Below are 20,308 nucleotides of genomic sequence, written 5' to 3'. Positions count from 1 at the left end.
CCGCTTTCCTGAATGGGCATCACATGTGTCTGTAGCTTGAGAACTTTCTCAATCAGTCTGTATGTCTTACTATTAAAACAATTAAAAGAAATTAAACAAAAGCACAGAAAATGTCTTGTGAGAGATATATCACTCTGAGTGAATCTCCTTTATGCTTGGTGAGTTGTACATATAAACTGTTAAAATTTATGATGGAACATTTTTTAACAAGATTATATTTTTAAAAACTCTTGGAAAATGAAAATCCACAATCTGCAAGTATCTCGTTTACTCCCTTAAGCTTTCCTATATATATAGTACCACACCTTAACAATGTTGCAATGTAGAAGGAGGAACAGCCATATTTTTCAACTTTAAAGTATTTCTCAACATTATTCCAAAAACCCCTCCTAAACACTCAAAGTGAGAGAACGCCCACACGGGCACCTGCAAGCACAATAACAGCATTTAGAGAAAGCCGGCCCAAATCTTTTCTATCCTTTGCAGCAGAATTTTCCTCAACCTACAGCCGATAAAGAGTCGCTGCACCCCGGAGCAGAGGGCAGCTGGAAAACCTGCTGCTGCTGGCACTGCACATTCAGAACTGTCAGGATTGTGTGTGAATATGACCTTAAATGTGTGCTGAAAGTGTGGGTTAACAAGTGTGTGCAAGTGCAAAGAAGCAAGCTGGTCTGTCAAAACATCCGTTTATCAAAGAACTATGAGCTCTTAGTGTTTTTATCTTCGTCTGACACATCTCGGAATATGTTCACTTGCCAGTTTCTACTTTTCTGTATTCCCATATAACGTAGACAAAATCACCATTGAATACGCCAGCTATATTTCTTTTAATTTGCTGAGTCTTGCTGCAATCTCTTTCATTTTTTTACAATCACTCTAAAGGTAAAATAAACATGATGAATCTCTTTGTTTTTTAAACCTATCCGGATATAAAGCTTCACAAAAGGCTCCACATTTTATCTTCAAGCTAGGCTCAGATAAACGGAAAACGGGGGTTTACTAGGCAGTGACCCCCCTCCTGTGGTTGCCGTATGGAGTGGCCCCCCCCTCTTTCGGTTTTATTTGCACCTTAGACATGTAGGGCCCTTGGTAGGGGGGGTGCTTGGACATCACTGCCAGCAAGCAGCGGATGTCCTCCTAGCACCCTACCCGCCAATTTTAACCGCACCTTAGACATTTAGGGCCCCTTGGTGGGGAGGGTGAGGGGACGTCACTGTGAGTAATCAGGAGACGTCCCCTTAGTGCCCTACCCTCCAATTTTAACCGCACCCCCCTTAGTACACACACCCCTCCCCCCTCAATATATACATCCCAACATAAACACACACACATGCACACACACACTCTCTCAAACACACATACACGCACACACATTTTGCAAGGAAGGTGGGACCTAGGACCATCTGTCCCCTGCCTCTTCCCTGGTGGGGGGTACGGGCCCCTTTGCAACGGCGGCTGTGTCCCCGGGGTGCTGGCTTCCTGGGCCCGGCGGTGCTCTCTCCGCGCGGTGGGGGGGTTCACATTACATCTGAGCCGGGGGTGTTCGTGTCCCTGGGGGGTGGGTTCTGGTCCTTGCTCCTGAGTGCTGGGCCCCGCCAAATTTCCAACTGTGGCCGAGCCTGGTCGGGCCATATTTACAACACCCCTTGTGGGCCCTCTTTTTTCCCCGGGGTTCCCCCCTTCTGGGCTGGGGCGGCGGGCCCCTGCCTCGCTCCTCCCTGGACCAACCGTGGGCCGGGCGGGTGGCTGCCTGGAGTGCGGAGTGGGTCTCCCTTGGGGGGTCCTGGCCCGTACCTGGGGTTGGGGCGGGGGGATGCCCGGAACTCCTGGGTGGTGGTGGGGTGCTCGTCTGGGGCTGTGGGCGTCCTTCTCCGGTGGGGCCCTGCGTTGGGTTCTCCCGGCGCGGCGGGGGGGCTGCTCTCCTGGTTGGGCTGGGGCGGCGCCCTCTTTCCCTCCGTGCCTCCCTGCTCTCTGGCTCTGGGTGGCGGGCTTGGTCGCCCGGGCGGCGGTTGTTCCCTGCCGGTTCCCGTGTGGCGTTGGGGGGAATCCGGTTGCCGCTGCTGGTGCGGTGGGGGTCTTGGGGTGGGGATGGCTGGGCACTCTCCCTCCTTCTTTTCACGTTCCACCATCCATTTTAGAAGAACATAAACACTCACCTGAGCACAGGTGTTAGCTCAACAGACTGAATGACTGAAATATTTCACACTAGTTGGTTTTAAGGCATAAGTATGCGTGTGAACACTATCTGTTTTGTGTACATGTCGACAGGTGGACATTTTTGCAACTAACAGGTGTGTTTATAACATTTGAGTGTGTGTGTGGACAGGCTCCGCCCTTTTTTTTTTTGTTTTTTTTTACATTTGAACCTTACCATAATGATTAACAACCAGTAAACTTGTTGCTTTATGCTGCTTCATGGTCTTATCCCCCTTCCCCTCCTATTATCACCCCCTACCCCCCCTCTCTCTAACGTCCCTCTCTCTTCTTCCCCTCTTTCCTTTTCCGTCCGGTCCAACACCAAAGATTTTCAGACATGTTTGAAATTAATAAAGTTTGGCCTCAATTACAAAAGGGGTTTATTCAGACATACCATTGGTTTGTCTGAAGATTAATAACCCATCTTGTTAAAGTAAAACATGTCCAACCCAAGAGGCCCTCAGCTCTCATCTGTCTGCCTAGCTGTTGGACAGGACAAGTTAAAAGAAAAAAAAAAAAAAAAAAAAAAAAAGATAAACGGAAAACGTTGGTGTTTTTCCTTGTTAATCTATGACTTTTTTCTGGTTTTCTGGAGTTTTTATCTCGTAAATTTACTGCTTAAAATCTCGTTATTTAACAGTTATGACTTTCTTTCTTGTAAATTGTAAATTAAAAATTGTAATTACAAAAAAACTTTTGTATTTAAAAACAATTTGTTTTTGTAAACTGGCCCTGTTAAAAAATTTGTTTTGTAAACTGACCCTAAAACTCTGTCGTAGTAATAAAACGTGAATTTGATAATAAATTAATTCAAAGGCCAAAAGGCTTTAGGCCTACAGCTACGTTCACACTGGTCTCACTAACATGCGTTCAATAGGCCTCTTTCAGGGAAAAATCTATGTAGACAGGCGTCTATGCGGGTTTTGGGCTTCCGTGGTCGAAAGTCTTGAGTTCACACATGTTTTTAAGTCAGTTTTCAGGCTCTATGTTCAGAGAAAGCTGTCCATTGAAAGTTGAACCAGGTCAAACTTTGTCCAATCAAAGAACTTAGACTTGACAGTGACATACGGATGGTGTCCCTATTGATTCATAAAAGACTCAAGAGACTTGCACCACTTCGATATTTTTCACCAAGCCTCTTTTAACTGTAGATGGGGGAGACGTCCAAGTATTAGGTAGCAACAGTCCAGTGTGAACACCATATGCTTAACGCGCATTCAAGAATGCACTTTTAGCCCATTCTTCAGCGCGCGTCATAACGCCCAGTGTGAACGTAGCTTCAGTCATAGCTGCCCTCATAGGCTGATGCGAGCTGTTTGCAGGCAAAAAATGGTCTAACCTGTACGGAGTACGCAGGTGGCCTTGTTGTAAACTGCTCGATGAGCAATAGACTGAAACTCATTCTTAAAAGTACCTTACAATAAATTTACCACATGCACGACAATCATAGGTTCCATTTTCATGATGAGGGAACTGTGAAACACACCTGAGCTCCTCTTGAGACGCAACCACTCCTCTTACAACCCTCTATGGTCCGCACAACTCAAAAACCCACAGCACCATACATCAATCTCCCCAAATGGTGCATGTGACAAAGAGTTTTTTCAACTGTAAATTGATTCAAGTTTTATCCTGAGCAGATTACAATACTTTATGTAGGTATCCAAGGTAGAACTGGGCAAACGCACTCTGTCAGGTCTTAAGTCGATCATAGGACCCCAGACACAGATACACACACAAGCCCACACACATGCATGCACAAACAGTGTTACTAAGGCCTACAGCTTTGATGGTCTGTTAATTTTGCTGTCACCAGAACAACAGCAACATAAACATCTGTATCTGCAGCCAACAACAAAGTTGCCCTCAGTTCACATGTTCAGCGAATCCAGTGACAGAATAAAAACTAAACCCTAAAGTTGATTATAGCAGCCAACAAGAAGCCAAACGAAGTAGCCACATAATCCACAAGACTCAAAGCCACAAGGCAGATTGGCAAAAAAAAAAAAACACACAACAATAGTTTGGAAAATAATGGTTACAACAAATCGTACACAGACGCTAATAGAAACAAAACACTAAATACAATTTTTTTTAAAGTGACTTTCAGTGTTTATCTAATCATTTAAAACACAATTTGTGGTAAAGTTTTCCTTTTTTCTCTGCAGGGGTGCGTTGCACCCTGAAGGAGACACCTGACCTGAAAAATGAGAAGTCATTTTTATGTTTATGCTGCAGGTAGTTGGTTTCTGACCAAGCTGTAATCTGTGTGGGCTTCACCTTGACTAATGGTTATGACTACACACATGTTTTTTATTTAGATAGAACAACTTTAAGTTTATTCTACTGCCAGAAAAAAGAGGATCATGGATAGAAGTTTATCGGGAATTTCAGTTAAATTATTTAAGCATCTGGATAATAAGCAGTGTTTTGTAGTAAAAAATTAAAAGAAACTTTCACTTGGCAGGTTATACAATTTGAATGTTATTCTGGTGTGTACATGAGGGCTTTCTCCCTGGACTCCCTCCCCCCAGTTCAAATAGACACATTTCAAATTGACTGGGGTTTCTAAATTGTCTATTAGGGAGAGCATGAGTATGCATGGTTGTGTGTGTATTTGTTCCACCCTTTGATGAACTGATCCATTCATTCACAGAGTGCACCATCTTGTACACTGACAGCTGGAAATAGACCTCACTTCTTTGCGACCTTGACCAAGATGAAGCGTTTAAAAGGATGAATGGCATTTTCTATAGACTCCTGGATGACACTTTAAGCCTCTGACACGAGTTGTGTATTTTTCAGGTGCCCTCTGTGAATTCAACATTTATTCAAATTTAGAGGGAAATGGATTCACTTTTCAAAACCCAAGACAAATTTGTGCAAAACGTCGTTATGAGAGCTACTCTAGCCTAAAAAGAAGCTGTTTGCAACGATCAAACAAACAGCCAACCGAGAAAGTGGTGAGAGGCCGGCAATACTTTCTATGAGAAATTCCTAAATCCTTGGCAGGAAGTAGTTTTTTGTTGTTTTGTTTTATCGGTCCATAAATCTGGTGAATACATCGTAATACATAAGATGTGAAATAAAAGTTTTCATCATTGACAGAAAGGAAAAGTTAAAGTGACACATTTCAATTTAGAACAGAGGAAGAACTGAAGCAAAAGATAAACAAATTTCATTTTGAAAATAGAAAATGCAGATAATTTTGTCCACCTCTATCTTCTTCCTTCTGTGCTGCAAAATTCCTCCTCCTCACATCTTTCCCTCTGTATGTTTCACTTTTGATGTCTTTTTTTTCAGCACCAGTTTATAGTGGGTAATGAACTCTGTCCAGTCTTTTATGTCTAAACCAGGGATGGAAAACTCCAGGCCTTGAGGGCCCCATTCCTGCATGTTTTCCAATGTACCCTGCTCTGGCATCTTCTAATTAGCTGGACACACCTGAACCAGGTAATCACTCAGGAGTAGGGTTTGGATATCATGGAAATCACGCAGACACACCAGCCCTTGAGGCCTGGAGTTTCCTATCCCTGGTCTAAATCTACCTCAAATTACAGACCAAGTTTGTGTTTTCAAAACAAGTTTTCCAAAAGTTTATGTTTTCATGTTGAGATTTTCTTCAACACAAGTGGACGAGTTTTTCACCGCTTCATCATTTCTCAACAAGCCTCTTCCAACTATATGTGGTGGACATGCGCCTTAGTATCGGGTAGCGACAGACCTGTGAGACCATCATAGGCACGAACAAAAACCTCCGTTCAGCATGTTCTTAAACGCGCCATACATGCCCGCTGTGAACATATAGCATTAGACATCACCTTCCCCTCAAAACAAGTGGGGGGTCAGGAATAATGGCTTCCGATGGCAGATAATCTCAAAGTGAATCATTAGAAGCAGGATAGGTTCATTGGTCCGTTCCCATCCATTACTGGACGTGGATCTTTGGGATTACCGGTACTCCTTTTACTGTGCATGTTGGCCTAGAAGTAGACCTACTGTCTGCTTTATTGTCATTGACTTTAATAATAAAATATAATAATTATAAATAAAACAAAAAACACAGTAGCAAATGTTGCTCCTATAAATAAAAAATAAATAAATTCTGATCCTATTTGGTTGTCTATCAAAAATCAACCTTTAAAATGGTTCAAAACATTAGACTCATCCATATCAAGCTTTCTATGGAACAACAAACCTGCAAGAATTAGTCTAAAAACTTTAAAATCTGCAAAAAGCTGTGGAGGATTAGAACTACCTAATTTCCACAAATACTTTCTTGCAAATAGATTACAATATATCTTAAAATGGTTAAAAAATAATCCAGAAACCAACTCATGGTTAGACTTGGAACAGGTGTTATGTGGAAAGATCAACCTGTCACAGCTACCATTTATTAGCCAAACAGTTAAAAAACAGGATTGTTTCAAAAGCATTAATATAAATGCCACCTTAACAGCCTGGTGGGAATTTCTCAAAATATCAAAATCATCAATTCAACCGTGCAAAATGACACCCATCTGGAACAACCCGGACATCCTTATTAACAAAAAAATGATTCACTTCCCAGCTTGGCAAGCAGGGGGCATAAAACAACTAGAGCACTTAATTATTGATAGAAGATTCATAACCCCCCAGGAACTTCAAGACAAACATGGAATAAATAACTTCTTGGAATATCAGCAACTTAAATCAATAATTACTAAAAAGTATAAAATTAAAGACGACGATTTAAAGCTACCAGATGTAGTTACCACTCTGATTAATTTTTCAATGAATAGAACTCTCTCCAAAATATACAAACTTTTATGTAATTTAGATAACAATATTGCCCTTCCAACAAAAAAATGGGATGCAGATTTGAGCATCAGCACAGATGAAAGCTTCTGGTCAGAACTCTGTCTAAACACCTTTAAACTGACAAAAAGTCCAAATCTGCAGCTAATCCATCTCAAAACTCTTCACAGAATTTACTACACTGGACAGAGGATGTTCAAGATGGGTCTCAGTAACTCAGACATTTGCGAGCACTGTGATAATAATCTACCCGACAGCTACATGCACGCACTGTGGTTCTGCACTCCTGTCCAGGCTCTCTGGCAGCAGGTATGTGCCGATTTATCAGTCTGGCTTAAGGTTTCAATCACTGCCTCACCGTCACTTTGTGTGCTTGGTGACATGAGTGCCATCGATATAGAAGAAGGATTAGCATCTATCATTTTCATAACTCTTTGTATTGCCAAAAAAACTATTTTAACAAATTGGAAAAACAAGAAAAATATAAACATAAGTCAACACAGAAATCTGCTGTTTGATCATATCAGCTTGGAAAAAATGTCAGCCCAAAGCTCAAGTAACTTTGAAAGAATTCAGTCTCTCTGGTCTCCTGTGGTTGACTCCATGACTTAGGGGGTGGAGGGCTTGGTCGTCGCTGCTCCTTGCCCTTCTGCCGTGGTTTGGGGTGGGGGTCGGGGCTTCCGGTGCCTGGCGGGTGCGGTGGGGGGCTCCGTTGGTCGGGGGGTCGGGTCCGGTGCCTGGGTGGGGCGGGCTGGGGCGCTGCGTGGTCCTCTGGGCTTGGGTGTGGGGGTGCGTGGTGGGGGGTGGGGTGGTGGTCTGGCTTGGCTTGGGGGGGTGGTCCCTTTGCCTGTGCTGGGGGGGGTTGGCGGGGGGCCCTGCTCGGGTGGGGGGGGCCCAGCGGCGCCGGATGGGCTGCCCATCTGCACCTGGGGCTGGGATCGGCCCTTCCCTGGCTCTGGGACGGGACGGGACAACCCTCTCGGGGCCCCCGGTCGCTCTGGGTGTCACCCGCTTCGGCTGCGGGGTCTGGGGTGTGGTGGGGTGGGGGGCTTGTCGGCCCTGTCCTGTGGGGGGGCGTTCTGGGGGGGAGGGGGGGCCCATTATTAGTACGGGGCAGGGGGGCTAGCGGGTCGGGGTCTCCGCTGAGGCAATCAGTGGTTGCCTCGGCCGGTTGGCCTCCTCGGTCCCGTCAAGGCCTGACCAGAGCTCTTCTAGGGCCGGCGTCTGGGGGTGGGGGCCTGGGCTTGCTCCGGGGGGGGGGCGACGCTTTCTGGCTCCTCTCTCTCTGTGTGGGGTGGGTGGTGCCGGGCCTAGGGTGTCGGCGCCTCCGGGGGTGGGCCCCTGGGCTGGGTGGCCCTGGCCCCTTTGCTGGGGGTGGGCTGGGGGACGGCTGTTTGACCACCGGGGGACAGTCTAATAGCTGTCCCCAACTTACCCCCTTCCTTATATAACCTCATATTAGGGTGAGGGGGTGGGGGGTCTAGCCTGCGATGCGCCTTGGGGGGGGGCTACTTGGGAGTGGCCCCCCTCCTATGGTTGCCGTATGGAGTGGGCCCCCCCTCTTTCGGTTTTATTTGCACCTTAGACATGTAGGGTCCTTGGTAGGGGGGGTGCTTGGACATCACTGCAAGCAAGCAGCAGATGTCCTCCTGGCACCCTACCCGCCAATTTTAACCGCACCTTAGACATTTAGGGCCCCTTGGTGTGGAGGGTGAGGGGACATCACTGTGAGTAATCAGGAGATGTCCCCTTAGTGCCCTACTCGCCAATTTTAACTGCACCCCCCTTAGTACACACACCCCTCCCCCTTCAATATATACATTCAAACATAAACACACACACATGCACACAAACACCCTCTCAAACACCCATACACGCACACACATTTTACAAGGAAGGTGGGACCTGGGTCCATCTGTCCCCTACCCCTTCCCTGGTGGGGGGTGCGGGCCCCTTGGCGATGGCGGCCGTGTCCCTTGGGTGCCGGCTCCCTGGGCCCGGCGGTGCTCTCTCCGCACGGTGGGGGGGTTCATATTACACCTGAGCCGGGGGTGTTCGTGTCCCTGGGGGGTGGGTCCTGGTCCTTGCCCCTGGGCGCTGGGCCCCGCCAAACTTCCAACATGGCCGAGCCTGGTCGGGCCATATTTATAACATCCCTTGTGGGCCGCCCTTTTTTCCCCGGGGTTCCCCCCTCCTGGGCGGGGGCGGCGGGCCCCTGCCTTGCTCCTACCTGGACCAACCGTGGGCCGGGTGGGTGGCTGCCTGGAGTGCGGAGCGGGTCTCCCTTGGGGGGTCCTGGCTCGTACCTGGGGTCGGGGCGGGGGGATGCCCGGAACTCCTGGGTGGTGGTGGGGTGCTCGTCTGGGGCTGTGGGCGTCCCTCTCCGGTGGGGCCCTGCGTTGGGCTCTTCCGGCGCGGCGGGGGGCTGCTTTCCTGGCTGGGCTGGGGCGGCGCTCTCTTTCCCTCTGCGCCTCCCTGCTCTCTGGCTCTGGGGGCCTCGCGGCGGTCCTGCTGGCCCTGGCCTGGGTGGCGGTCTTGGTCGCCCGGGGGGCGGTTGTTCCCTGCCTGTTCCCGTGTGGCGTTGGGGGAATTCCGGCTGCCGCTGCTGCTGCGGCGGGGGTATGGGTGTGGGGGTGGCTGGGCGCTCCTCCTCCTTCTTTTCACATTCCACCATCCATTTTAGAAGAACATATACACTCACCTGAGCACAGGTGTTAGCTCACCTTTGCACTAATAGTTTGCATGATTGAATGAATGAAAGATTTCACACTAGTTGGTTTAAAGGCATAGGTATGCGTTCGTGAACACTATCTGTTTTGTGTGCATATTGACATGTGGACATTTTTGCGGCTAGCAGGTGTGTTGATTATATTTGAGTGTGTGTGAACAGGCCCCGCCCTTTTTGTACTACATTTGAACCGTACCGTAACGATAAACAACCAGTAAACCTGTCTGCTCTATGCTGCTTCATGGTCTTACCCCCCCTTCCCCTCCTATTATCACCCTCCTACCCCCCCCTCTCTCTAACGTCCCTCTCTCTTCTTCCCCTCTTTCCTTTTCCGTCCGGTCCAACACCAAAGATTTTCAAACATGATTGAAATTAATAAAGTTTGGCCTCAATTACAAAAGGGGTTTATTCAGACATACCTTTGGTTTGTCTGAAGATGAATAACCCCTCTTGTTAAAATAAAATATGTCCAACACAAGAGGCCCTCAGCTCTCATCTGTTTGCCTAGCTGTTGGACAGGACAAGTTAAAAAAAAAAAAAAAAAAAAAAATCAACCTTGTGATATTTTTTAAAAGGTCTAATCACCCCATTTTTTTATAAAGCTCTATGAAGTCCATAATGGGTTCAGCTCTGACAGCTCCGTGACCTTATCCTCTGGCATGCAGTTTAAGGACGAGGTTCAGCTGCTCAGCTGTATCAGAGTGGCAATAACAAGGAGTTTCTTTCTGACAAGATGAATGAATGTATGAGGTGGGGATTTTGGATGGAACAGCAGAGGGTCAGGTGCTAGAAGTTTGTGCACATAAAAGACGTGTGGACACATGAACTCATGTTTGTTCCTGAAAGAATGTGATGAAAATGTGTACAGCATATCACTCTCTATAGCAGGAGAACAGAAATGCATTCAAAATTAATCAAAAAATCCATCAAAATAGAACAATTTAGACAAGGATTGGATAAGATAGATAAGGAAAGAGACTCTGCAGAGCAATGAGCACACAGAACTCATCTAATTTGAAAAAAATAATCAAGATTTTCCCCAATACTTTTGGTCAAACAATCCATGGACTGAGGAGAAAAGGTTTGGAAAAGTGTATGTCTTATTTTATCAGGAATAAGTAACAGCGGTCCAGAAAAATAAAACATCCAACCAACAACCATACACGGTAGTGGTAGTATGATGGTGAGGGGCTGCTTTGTTGCTGAAGCAACTGAAAGACAAGGTTCTCCATCAATAAATCAAATCCGGCTTAAGAACTCTGAGGTTCTGCAGCAAAACAACGGCCTGAACACCCAAACTGAATGGATCAGAACATTGGCTGGTTCAGCCAACCCAGACAGCCGTCCACTCAGTCTGCATTTGAATCTGGATAAAATAGTTTTCAAATCTTTGAGAACAATTATGCAAGGAAATTAATATTATATCCAAAAATGGTACTTTCCAGTACTGACTACTTACACTTAATGTGCTAAATATTAAACCAACAATGTTTTCTTTTTAAGTTGTAGTTTATGAATGTTGTAGAACAGACTCCTTTGACAAGCTCTTGATTCAAACAGAAGGCGTCCTTTCCCCTAAAAACTCTAATCCAATTCTTCCGGCTCTTTCTTATTACTTGAAAGACAATCCATCTGTTCCTGTTGGCCGGCGTTCAATCACGGCTCTGTGCTGTGTGGGCCGGAGGTGAGCTAAGTGTTTCTCGCACTTCTCTGACAGCCGGGGGAGTCAGGGACACGGTGGCATGTCGCCGCTGGAGTCCTAATCCATCACCCGGGGCGTCATGATGTGGCATTACAATATGCTAATCCAGCGACAGAGTGCCCTCGCTGTCACCTCACTCACTCTTTCATCTTTCTCTCTTCCAACCCTCCTGTTCGCACTCACTGATGAACGCCTCGCTGCCCCCGTTTTGCGGAGGATCTGCAAAAGTTGTCTGAGCTGATGTTAGTAGTGGGTGTGGCATTCTGGGGGCGATATGCAATTAGCCCACTGTGTCACCTCCAACATGAACTGGAGGTTCCCACCCCATGATCTGTACTTTAAATTACATCACAGAGGGAATTGCCAAGAAGATGCTGCAGCTGACAAGACACTGATGCCAAATGAATTTTTTTTATCAAGCATTTTTTCAGAGGGTTTTGAACTGTAAACATCCGTGAGAGAAATAGCAAATATTTGGCTCTTACCCCGTGTGACGGGTAGGCGAGCCAGCCCCAGTCTCCGGTGTTAGTCGTCGTGTCGAGAAGATTCACTGCAGAGAAAGAACAAGATATTAAAAGCTACTTTTCTCACTCTAGAACCTCTCATCTTGCCCTTCATCTGCTTTCTAAACCGCCACCCATGAAGTCACGCCCACACCTGATTGACAGGTGGGACAGTCCTCACACCCGCTCCAGCCTGGATGTCCCAGAGTGGATATTTACTCAAACCACCACTGCTTCTTTTTGCTCAAAAGAGTTGGAAACTGGTAATCCAAGACCCGCAAAATCATGTTTTTGATGACTGTTAACATGTTCTTGTGGCATTTTTGTCATGATGGAGGACGTATAAGAAATTTAAGCTTAAAATTCCGCTTTTAAGTATTTATTTATTCAAGTCATTGTGAATCAGGAGCAGATGAAAAAGCTCCAATATTGCTCACCATTTATGTTTCACCAGTAATGTAAGGCTGGGGTCGTAGGGGGCTTTTTCAGCTTGCAAGGGGTATGTGTGAACAGATGGATGATGGGAAAGGGGGCCAACAGTGGGGCCGACAATTCATAAGCAAATCTCCAGTGAACTCCTGCCGCTCTGCAGAAACTATGTCCTGGAAAATGTTTGATTTTGGCTAAAAATAATGAAAAGACCACTGGAAACACTTTGAAAATGGACCAAAAGATGATTGGAGTGGGACGTTCATGCCAAAAAGGTAAAACACAACTACCTTTAAATATTAACACATCAACATCAGTCAATAATAACATTTATATTATTTGTTTTAACTTGATTGACAAAAGTACAAAAATTTACAAAAATACTGCAAGTTTTACCCCCTGGCCAGCTGGCCAGGGGGTAAAACATCTTTTTCAACAGATGTGTGTGTGTGTGTGTGTGTTTGTGTTACAGTCCCCAGTATTTCCAGTTAACATGATCTCTGACCCACGGCTGCTTGTCAGGCTGGGGAGTGATGTTTTCCACATTAGAATGAGTCTAACAAAACACTTCTCGGCTCTCCGTCTCTCATCTTTCATCCGTCAGCCTGACACTTGCTCCTCTCTGTCTCGTCTGAATGTTAAAGCTACGTTGTGCAATCACTTTGCCTTGAAGCGTGAAGGCATCTGCGAGGCCTGGCCTCTTTGCCCTCAGCCTGCTAAGCTACTCATACCGATGAGCTTTCCCTTAAGCACTCCGTTACATGTACAAAAATGTACAAAATGACACTAAAGAAAGAAAATGTCAGCAGGTTTGTTCTTTTTATTTCCTCTGAGTCATTTTTACAATGATGTTATTACGGCAGCAAACTTGTGTTTTTCAGGACAGTCCATATCAGAAGTTTAAATTTAAAGAAGGATGACCTTTTTGGATGTGTTGTCGACGCTGAGACAAATTCAGGAGGCTGATGGGACTGATAATGAGGCTGTTTATGTGTATGCCTGCATTTGCAGTACACATCCGTGACATACTACAGACTCAGTTGTGTCAATGATCGGAAATGTTTCCAATAACCAAACAGCAGTGAGGAGGGGTCCTTACAAAAAAATACATCAACTAAGAGGGCAGCGTATGTTGGAAAACAAGTAGGACTACAGCCCTCAAGGCCTGAATTTACCCATCCCTGATAGGGAGTAGGGAGGTAATTCTGACATAGCCATTGCCTTTTTGTCTATGTGATGTCTTGTGTCTGATCATGAGGCATAAACATCCAGACACACGCGTGATTGTGGGTTTTTCACTCAGAACTCCAAGGACCAACAAAGACGTCTCGGAGGAAGAACCAAGAGTCCGAAAAGAGGCTGAACCAAAGCTCAATTCAGTTGGCATTGTTTGGCGGACACCGCCAAGTTCCCCTATGCAGTCAACTGATGAAGAAAGTGGAGGTTTGGAAAAAATATAGAACATAACCAGATTGTTCACACCACAAGGAAAGACTAAACGCAACGCTTAAATACAAAAAATAAAGTATAAATATCAGCTGCACGGTGGCGCAGTGGTTAGCGCTCTTGCCTCACAGCAAGAAGGCCCCTGGTTCAAGTCCCGGCTGGGGGACATGAAAAATACATCAATTGGGGACTTTTGTGTGTGGAGTTTGCATGTTCTCCCTGTGCATGTGTGGGTTTTCTCCAGGATCTCCGGCTTCCTCCCACTGTCCAAAAACATGCTTCATAGGTGAATTGGCAACTCTAAATGGTCCATAGGTGTGAGTGTGAGAGTGCATGGGTGTGTGATTGTGGACGTTCTACCCTGCGACAGACTGGCGACCTGTCCAGGGCATCCCCTGCCTACGCCCAAGTAGCCGGGATAGGCTCCGGCAGCCCCGTGACCCCGAAAGGGACAAAGCGGTACAGAAAATGGATGGATGGGTATAAATATCAATAATTTTAAAAAAAGCTGGAGTTCGTTTTTTTAAAGTTAATCTATCCGTATATTCAAGTTTCAGCACCACTCTTGTGATTTTTTCCACCATGAACAGAACTTAAAGTATTGCAAACAAAACAAAAACAGCATTAGATGTGCTTAGTAAAAACGTTTACAGTGAGTTCTCTCCAACAACCTAAATGCCATGTAACCCTTGTGCTAGCTTAGGTGACCCCACCCTTACATTGACGTGTTCTCCCTACCATGACAAAGGTGGATAAAGGTGGAAAGATTTCTTGTAATCCATGGACACCAGTGAGGTTCACAAATCATTGAAGAAAAAAGGTTCAGCGCACTGTCTAGTGGGTCTAGATGACCCAACTCCCAACATTAAAGTGCCTAGGATAGCGCAAGGGTTAAATCATAAATCCAGTGTCAGTGGGTAGTTGGGGATTTTTGTGAGAAACCTTGTGTTTCTACACACTAACAACCACGGGGTGCTGACTCAGCAACAAACTTTTTAAAAGAGATAATATGCTGGGGTGGGGGGGACCGCTGATGTCTTCATGAGTTAGTGGACATGTGGAGACCTGGACACTGCTGCTGTGTTTAAAAAGAATCATTTTAGTTCAATTAATCTTCGCCTAGAAAGTGCAATATTAGTCCATCAAATCAATACATTTAATTTTAAAGCAATTTCTTGCAGGAAACTGCTTTTTTTGTTAGTTTTTAATGTAAAAATGTATAATTTTACAAGTGAGTGTTCTATTTCTTGTTGTTTAAATCCCTGGTGAAAAAAGTTTTTTTATTTGGTTTTTGAGCAAAAATGTAACCAAATTTGCATGTGTTGAATGGGAACCTGAATTAAACTGTGAACTTGTGGTTTTGTGAATTTAGCAATGAAACTTGACCTCACTGGTCTCTGCAATGAATGTAACCCAGTAAGATGATTCTGCAGAAACCAAGTTCAAGCCTGGAGCATCTCCTTGTCATTGGCATTAAAAAAGACATTAAAATGCTTTCTGTGGGATTATTTTGGAGTTGACAGCAAAGATTATATTAGAGCCAAAGCAAAAGTCATTCACATCTTTTCAGAAAATAAGTTTCCAGAGAAAAGTATGTTTAAATGTATTCTTTTATTCTGTTTGTGTCCACACAGCCTTTTGTCTATGCTCTCTCAATGACAGCTCTCTTTAGGGGTCTCTGTTCTTTCTAAATAAAATTTCATGACATAAGTTTGACTTTTTTGATAAATGTGCTATAAAACGAATTTGGGACAGTTTCTGAGCACATTCCTGCAGCTCCATCAGGTCAGATTTAGCTGCTGTTGAAGGAGCCTGAAAACTTTCCTAATTTTAATTTTATCATTCTCTGTGGATGAGGACATGCACAAAACCTTCATTCAGCAGTTATTTCATCTTGTAACAATGCAACAAAGGTCAAAGAACTAGCCTGTACAACTGTCCTAATTAAGTGCTTTTGTACTATTTCTAATCCAATTACCATTTTTGTGAATTTGGTGTCCTAAACATTTTTTCACTAAACATCGTCTAATTTTGACACTATGTTCCCTAAAACCTTTCAGGTTTTCAACCCACATAATGCCGAAAAAGAGGCGCTAATTTGAAGTTCACATGTATGGGGTTATTAAAATGCAGTAAACTCCACTTAGCTCAAATAGAAAACATTGGTAATAAATTAAAAAAAAAACATTTTAAATCATTTCCAGGGGTCTTTTAAATATGATTTTAGCCAAAATCAAGAAGCCTGTGTCACTTTCCAAGACATAGTTTCTGCAGGGTGGCAATAGTTTATTGGAAATTTGCCTCTAAGTTGTGGGCGGATTGATGGCGCTCAGCAGAAAAAAGACATACTCAGAAATGCAATTATGAGATCAATTTTCTCTATATATGTCCTCTACCATCAGAAGATACCATAAGAACATGTTCAAAGTGGGGAACTGAGAGGGTCCTTCAAATAAAAGGACAATAAAGTGAACACAGCATTTATGGAGCCCTGCAGCAGCAAACCAAAGCGATGTACTGCAATCTGATTCATTCCACCACATCTTGCTGCTGTTTGGCGAGGATCACTTATGTCTGTGTCTGAAGTGGCAGATCATGGCTTATAGGGAGGGTCAAGTACACCCATAACTCAAAGTGTATCATGTTGAGTGTCATAATTCAACATAAAGATGGAGTACCTTTCTCTGCTGCAGCTCTGAATCATGATTTACAGTAAAAAAAAAAAAAGAGAGGAGCAGTTTCCCATAAAACTGTCTAATTTCTCTGCAAAGACACAGTTGAGCACTGCAATTAGCTGCTGGGTGGCTTCTGCTAATACAGTCAATGGGCCAATGAGAAGGGCAGTGGGTCAGAACACGCAGACAGATGGCTGGGCCACCGTTTTCTCACTCTTCCTTCCATCCCTCCCCAAACCATCAGCCGTCTGTCCTCCTCCCAAAACACCATCAATGGTGTTTCGGCCTCTCACTCGCCTGCCCAAGGTCACAAATAGATCCTGCTGGTCACTGAGAGCTGCACTCCTGTTCAGTGACGCCTCCTTTATAGGTAGGGAGCAGAGAAGCTTGCAATGCCACCCCTGTAAAACTGCAAGCCACCTCAGTTACCCCACCTTCTAATTTAATGTCATGGTTCTTAAGACATTCCATTTTTCCCCAAAATATGTCTTTACTCAAAATATTTTAAGAACCATGACATTTGCAGAGTGAGTAAAAACCAATGAATACACATTAATAAGGCATACATCTGTTGTTTATTATTTTTTCTAAAGCCGGGATGTGAAACCCAAATTTTAACACCCACCTATGTGGCAGAAGCTCCACAAATGCGTTCATTTTTCCAAAAGCGTTGAAAATAGAAATTAAATCAAAGTAATGTGGAAAAAAATCTTTTTTTTTAAATTACTAATCAACCGAATTGCTTACAGTCCTTTACTCTATTTTTAACTAAAAATAAACATATTTTCTCTAATATTGATTTCTACAAAGAATATATCTTTAAAAGCACCAGCGGGCGAAGGCAGGTGGCTGGGATAGGCTCCAGCAGCCCGTCACCCCGAAAGGAAAAAAATCGGATTAGAAGATGAATGAATGAATTAAAAGATGATAAATACAGGGCAAATGTCTTTTTACATTATTTAGAGTCTGTTTTTAAACTTTTTGAGTATTTTTGTTTTTCTGAGTTTTGTCCTCTGTGAGGTAAAGGGAAAACTTTTCACTGTTAAAAGGTCAAACCTTTGATTCTTGGTGAAGTCAATGATGTACATCTCCTCAAGGACCCCAGGCTTAAAATTGAGTTTGTTCCCTTTCTCTGCCTCTTGTTTATAATGAAAACACTGTCCCTTCCCACATCCCCACCAGCACCAGCCATCTCTCCTTTGCCCCTTCTTCTCCAAACTCCTCCGCATGACGCAAAGCGCTAAATGAAAAAAGCCGTCCACCTACTACAGCGCTCGCTCTGAGACATGCCAGATATTTCCCTGGTCAGCTTTCATCTGCCATCACTGTTCCTTCCCTTTACCCAGAGAACTCATTGTTGGCCTCTGTGCATTTGTGTCTGGAAATCTTGCAGGCTTGTATCAAATCTTTTGAGAAGATACGTCACATTCAAAGACACACAGTCCTTTTAAAGCGGTGGTCCTGCTTTTAAAAGGCAGTGTATGAACTCAATGTAGAAGAATTATGGGTTGTGTTCAAGGAAGTGGAGTTTTGCCCTGAGCATTTACAGTGACTTCATGCAGCTGACAACAACCATATCGCCTTCAAAAAAAACAAAAAAAACACACACACACATCCTCGCCACACAGCAAGAGGGAGGAAATGGCAGAGGAGCAGATGCTCGAGACCTCATTTCCACCCCAAAAGACACAATCGTATATTTCAACTAGAAAGTGAAGCCTATTTTTCAACTCAAAGTGTCCAAACGCTCAGACAGCATAGATTGTTTTTGCACACAGAACGACAACTATGTATGATGGCAAAAAAAAAATCGGATGAGTACAGAACACCTCTGCAAAAAGGGAAAAGTTATGAATGACTGAGAAATCATGGGTTTATATGTATTATAGAGGAAAAATACAAATACAAAATTCCAGGATTTAGTCCAAATAATGTCAAAACCTATGAAGAATGGTCAAAGTAGAGGTGTAACAATTAATCAACTTAATTGACGAATCGATTTATACCCCTTAGATTAATCTGTCTAAGGCAAGTTGTTTATCAAGTTGAACTAAACCATTATAAAATCATTTCAAAATGAAATAAATTGATTATAATAAATATTGGATTTGAGACATGGTAGGTTTATTTTACTTTAACGTAAACGCATGTGATGGCAGCAAAAACTGATCAATCCATTATTTCAGTCCAATGTGGGGAAACACTTTGAATTTAGCAAAGACACGTGACCATACAGTGTCGTCGAATGTTTGTATTATTTTTGTGTGAAAAACAACAGTGGGCTAAACTTTAGGAATCTAAAATGTGAATGATTTGCCATTAATTCTTGTTTACGTGTTTGTTTGTACACATACAGCGGGGAAAATAAGTATTGAACACGTCAACATTTCTCTCAAAAAACACATTTCTAATCGAGCTATTGACACAAAATTTTCACCAGATGTCGGCATCAACCCAAGTAATGCACACATAGAAAACAAATCCAAACATTTATGTCCATAAATGAAGTTATGTGTAATAAAGTGAAATGGCACAAGGAATAAGTATTGAACACATGAAGAAAAGGAGGGGTAAAAAGGTCTGGCAAGCCAAGAAAGCAGCTGGAGTTTGTCAGTATTCAGAAGGTTAACCTGCCCCCTATTAGTGCAAAGTAATATCAGCTGGTATAGTCCTGATTGATGCCTTTTAAAAAGGTTTCTCACCAGCAAGGTGTTAGACATGTTAGCATGTTGAAGCTCGTTTGGAGTTTGCGACACAACATTTGGATAAACCCATGACATTCTCGGAGAAGATACTCTGGTCAGATGAGACCAAAATTGAACTCTTCGGATGTCATAAGACACATCATGTTTGGAGAAAAAATGGCACCGCACATCACCCCCAAAACACCATACCAACAGTCAAGTTTGGAGGTGGGAGCATCATGGCGTGGGGCTGTTTTTCAGCATGTGGTACTGGTAGACTTCATATCATTGAAGGAATAATGACTGGAGAAAAGTATGGAGACATTCTTGATCAGAATCTGCTGTCATCTGCCAGGCTTCTGAAGATTAAAGGGGGTGGATCTTTCAGCAAGACAACGATCCCAAGCACACAGCCAAGGTAACACTCATCTGGTTGAAGAAAAAGAAAATAAAGCTGCTAGAATGGCCCAGTCAATCACCAGACTTGAATCCAATTGAAAATCTTTGGAAAGAACTGAAGATCCGGGTTCACAGAAGAGACCCCTGGAACCTTGAAGATTTGAAGGCAGTTTGTGTGGATGAATGGGCCAAAATCACACCTGAGCAATGTATTGGACTGGTTTCTCCATACAGGAGGCGCCTTGAGGCTGTAATCACCAACAAAGGTTTTTGCACTAAGTATTAAATAAATTTCAGTAAGCGTGTTCAATACTTATTCCCTGTGCCATTTCACTTTATTTTTTTTTACACATAACTTCATTTATGGACATAAATCGAATCGTTGTTAAAATAATTGTTACATCTTTAGTTCAAATTGTTTACTGTCATAACTAAAAACATATATTTATGTTTCTGCACGAGAAATATTGGAAGAATTATAGTTAAAAATGCTTCACAGCGCATTGTAGAATTAAACCATGATAACTATTAAATTGGAGAAGGACTTCTTATAGTTTTATTCTCAGACAGAGCAGCATGTTCTGACTCAAGGTAAGCTTCTTTGTCTTAGTGATTGCTCACAGGATTTTTTAGCAATTTCATAGATTTTATTTATGTTTTTCCTAGTTTCACCATGGTGGATTATTGAGTTTGAGTTTTTCAAAACATGCACTTTCTTTCCAGTAAGAAACAAAGCCTGTTTTTGAATG

General features: G+C 43.7%; 1 protein-coding gene across 5 annotated transcripts in view; it reads right to left on the bottom strand.

Annotated features, from left to right (window-relative positions):
- epha8 (EPH receptor A8) overlaps positions 1 to 20,308 on the bottom strand; it is a 129,210-nt gene that overhangs the window by 86,280 nt on the left and 22,622 nt on the right. For all 5 annotated transcript variants that reach the window (XM_023955115.1, XM_023955119.1, XM_023955116.1 and 2 more), the window contains exon 2: positions 11,909 to 11,973. In XM_023955115.1, coding sequence (XP_023810883.1) covers positions 11,909 to 11,973 — 65 coding nt within the window. The remainder of the gene's footprint in view (positions 1 to 11,908; positions 11,974 to 20,308) is intronic.

Source organism: Oryzias latipes, chromosome 5 (genome assembly GCF_002234675.1).
Source record: "Oryzias latipes chromosome 5, ASM223467v1".
Lineage (NCBI taxonomy): Eukaryota > Metazoa > Chordata > Actinopteri > Beloniformes > Adrianichthyidae > Oryzias > Oryzias latipes.
Note: the sequence above shows the minus strand (reverse complement) of the source record. Positions and strands in the feature narration are given on the sequence as shown.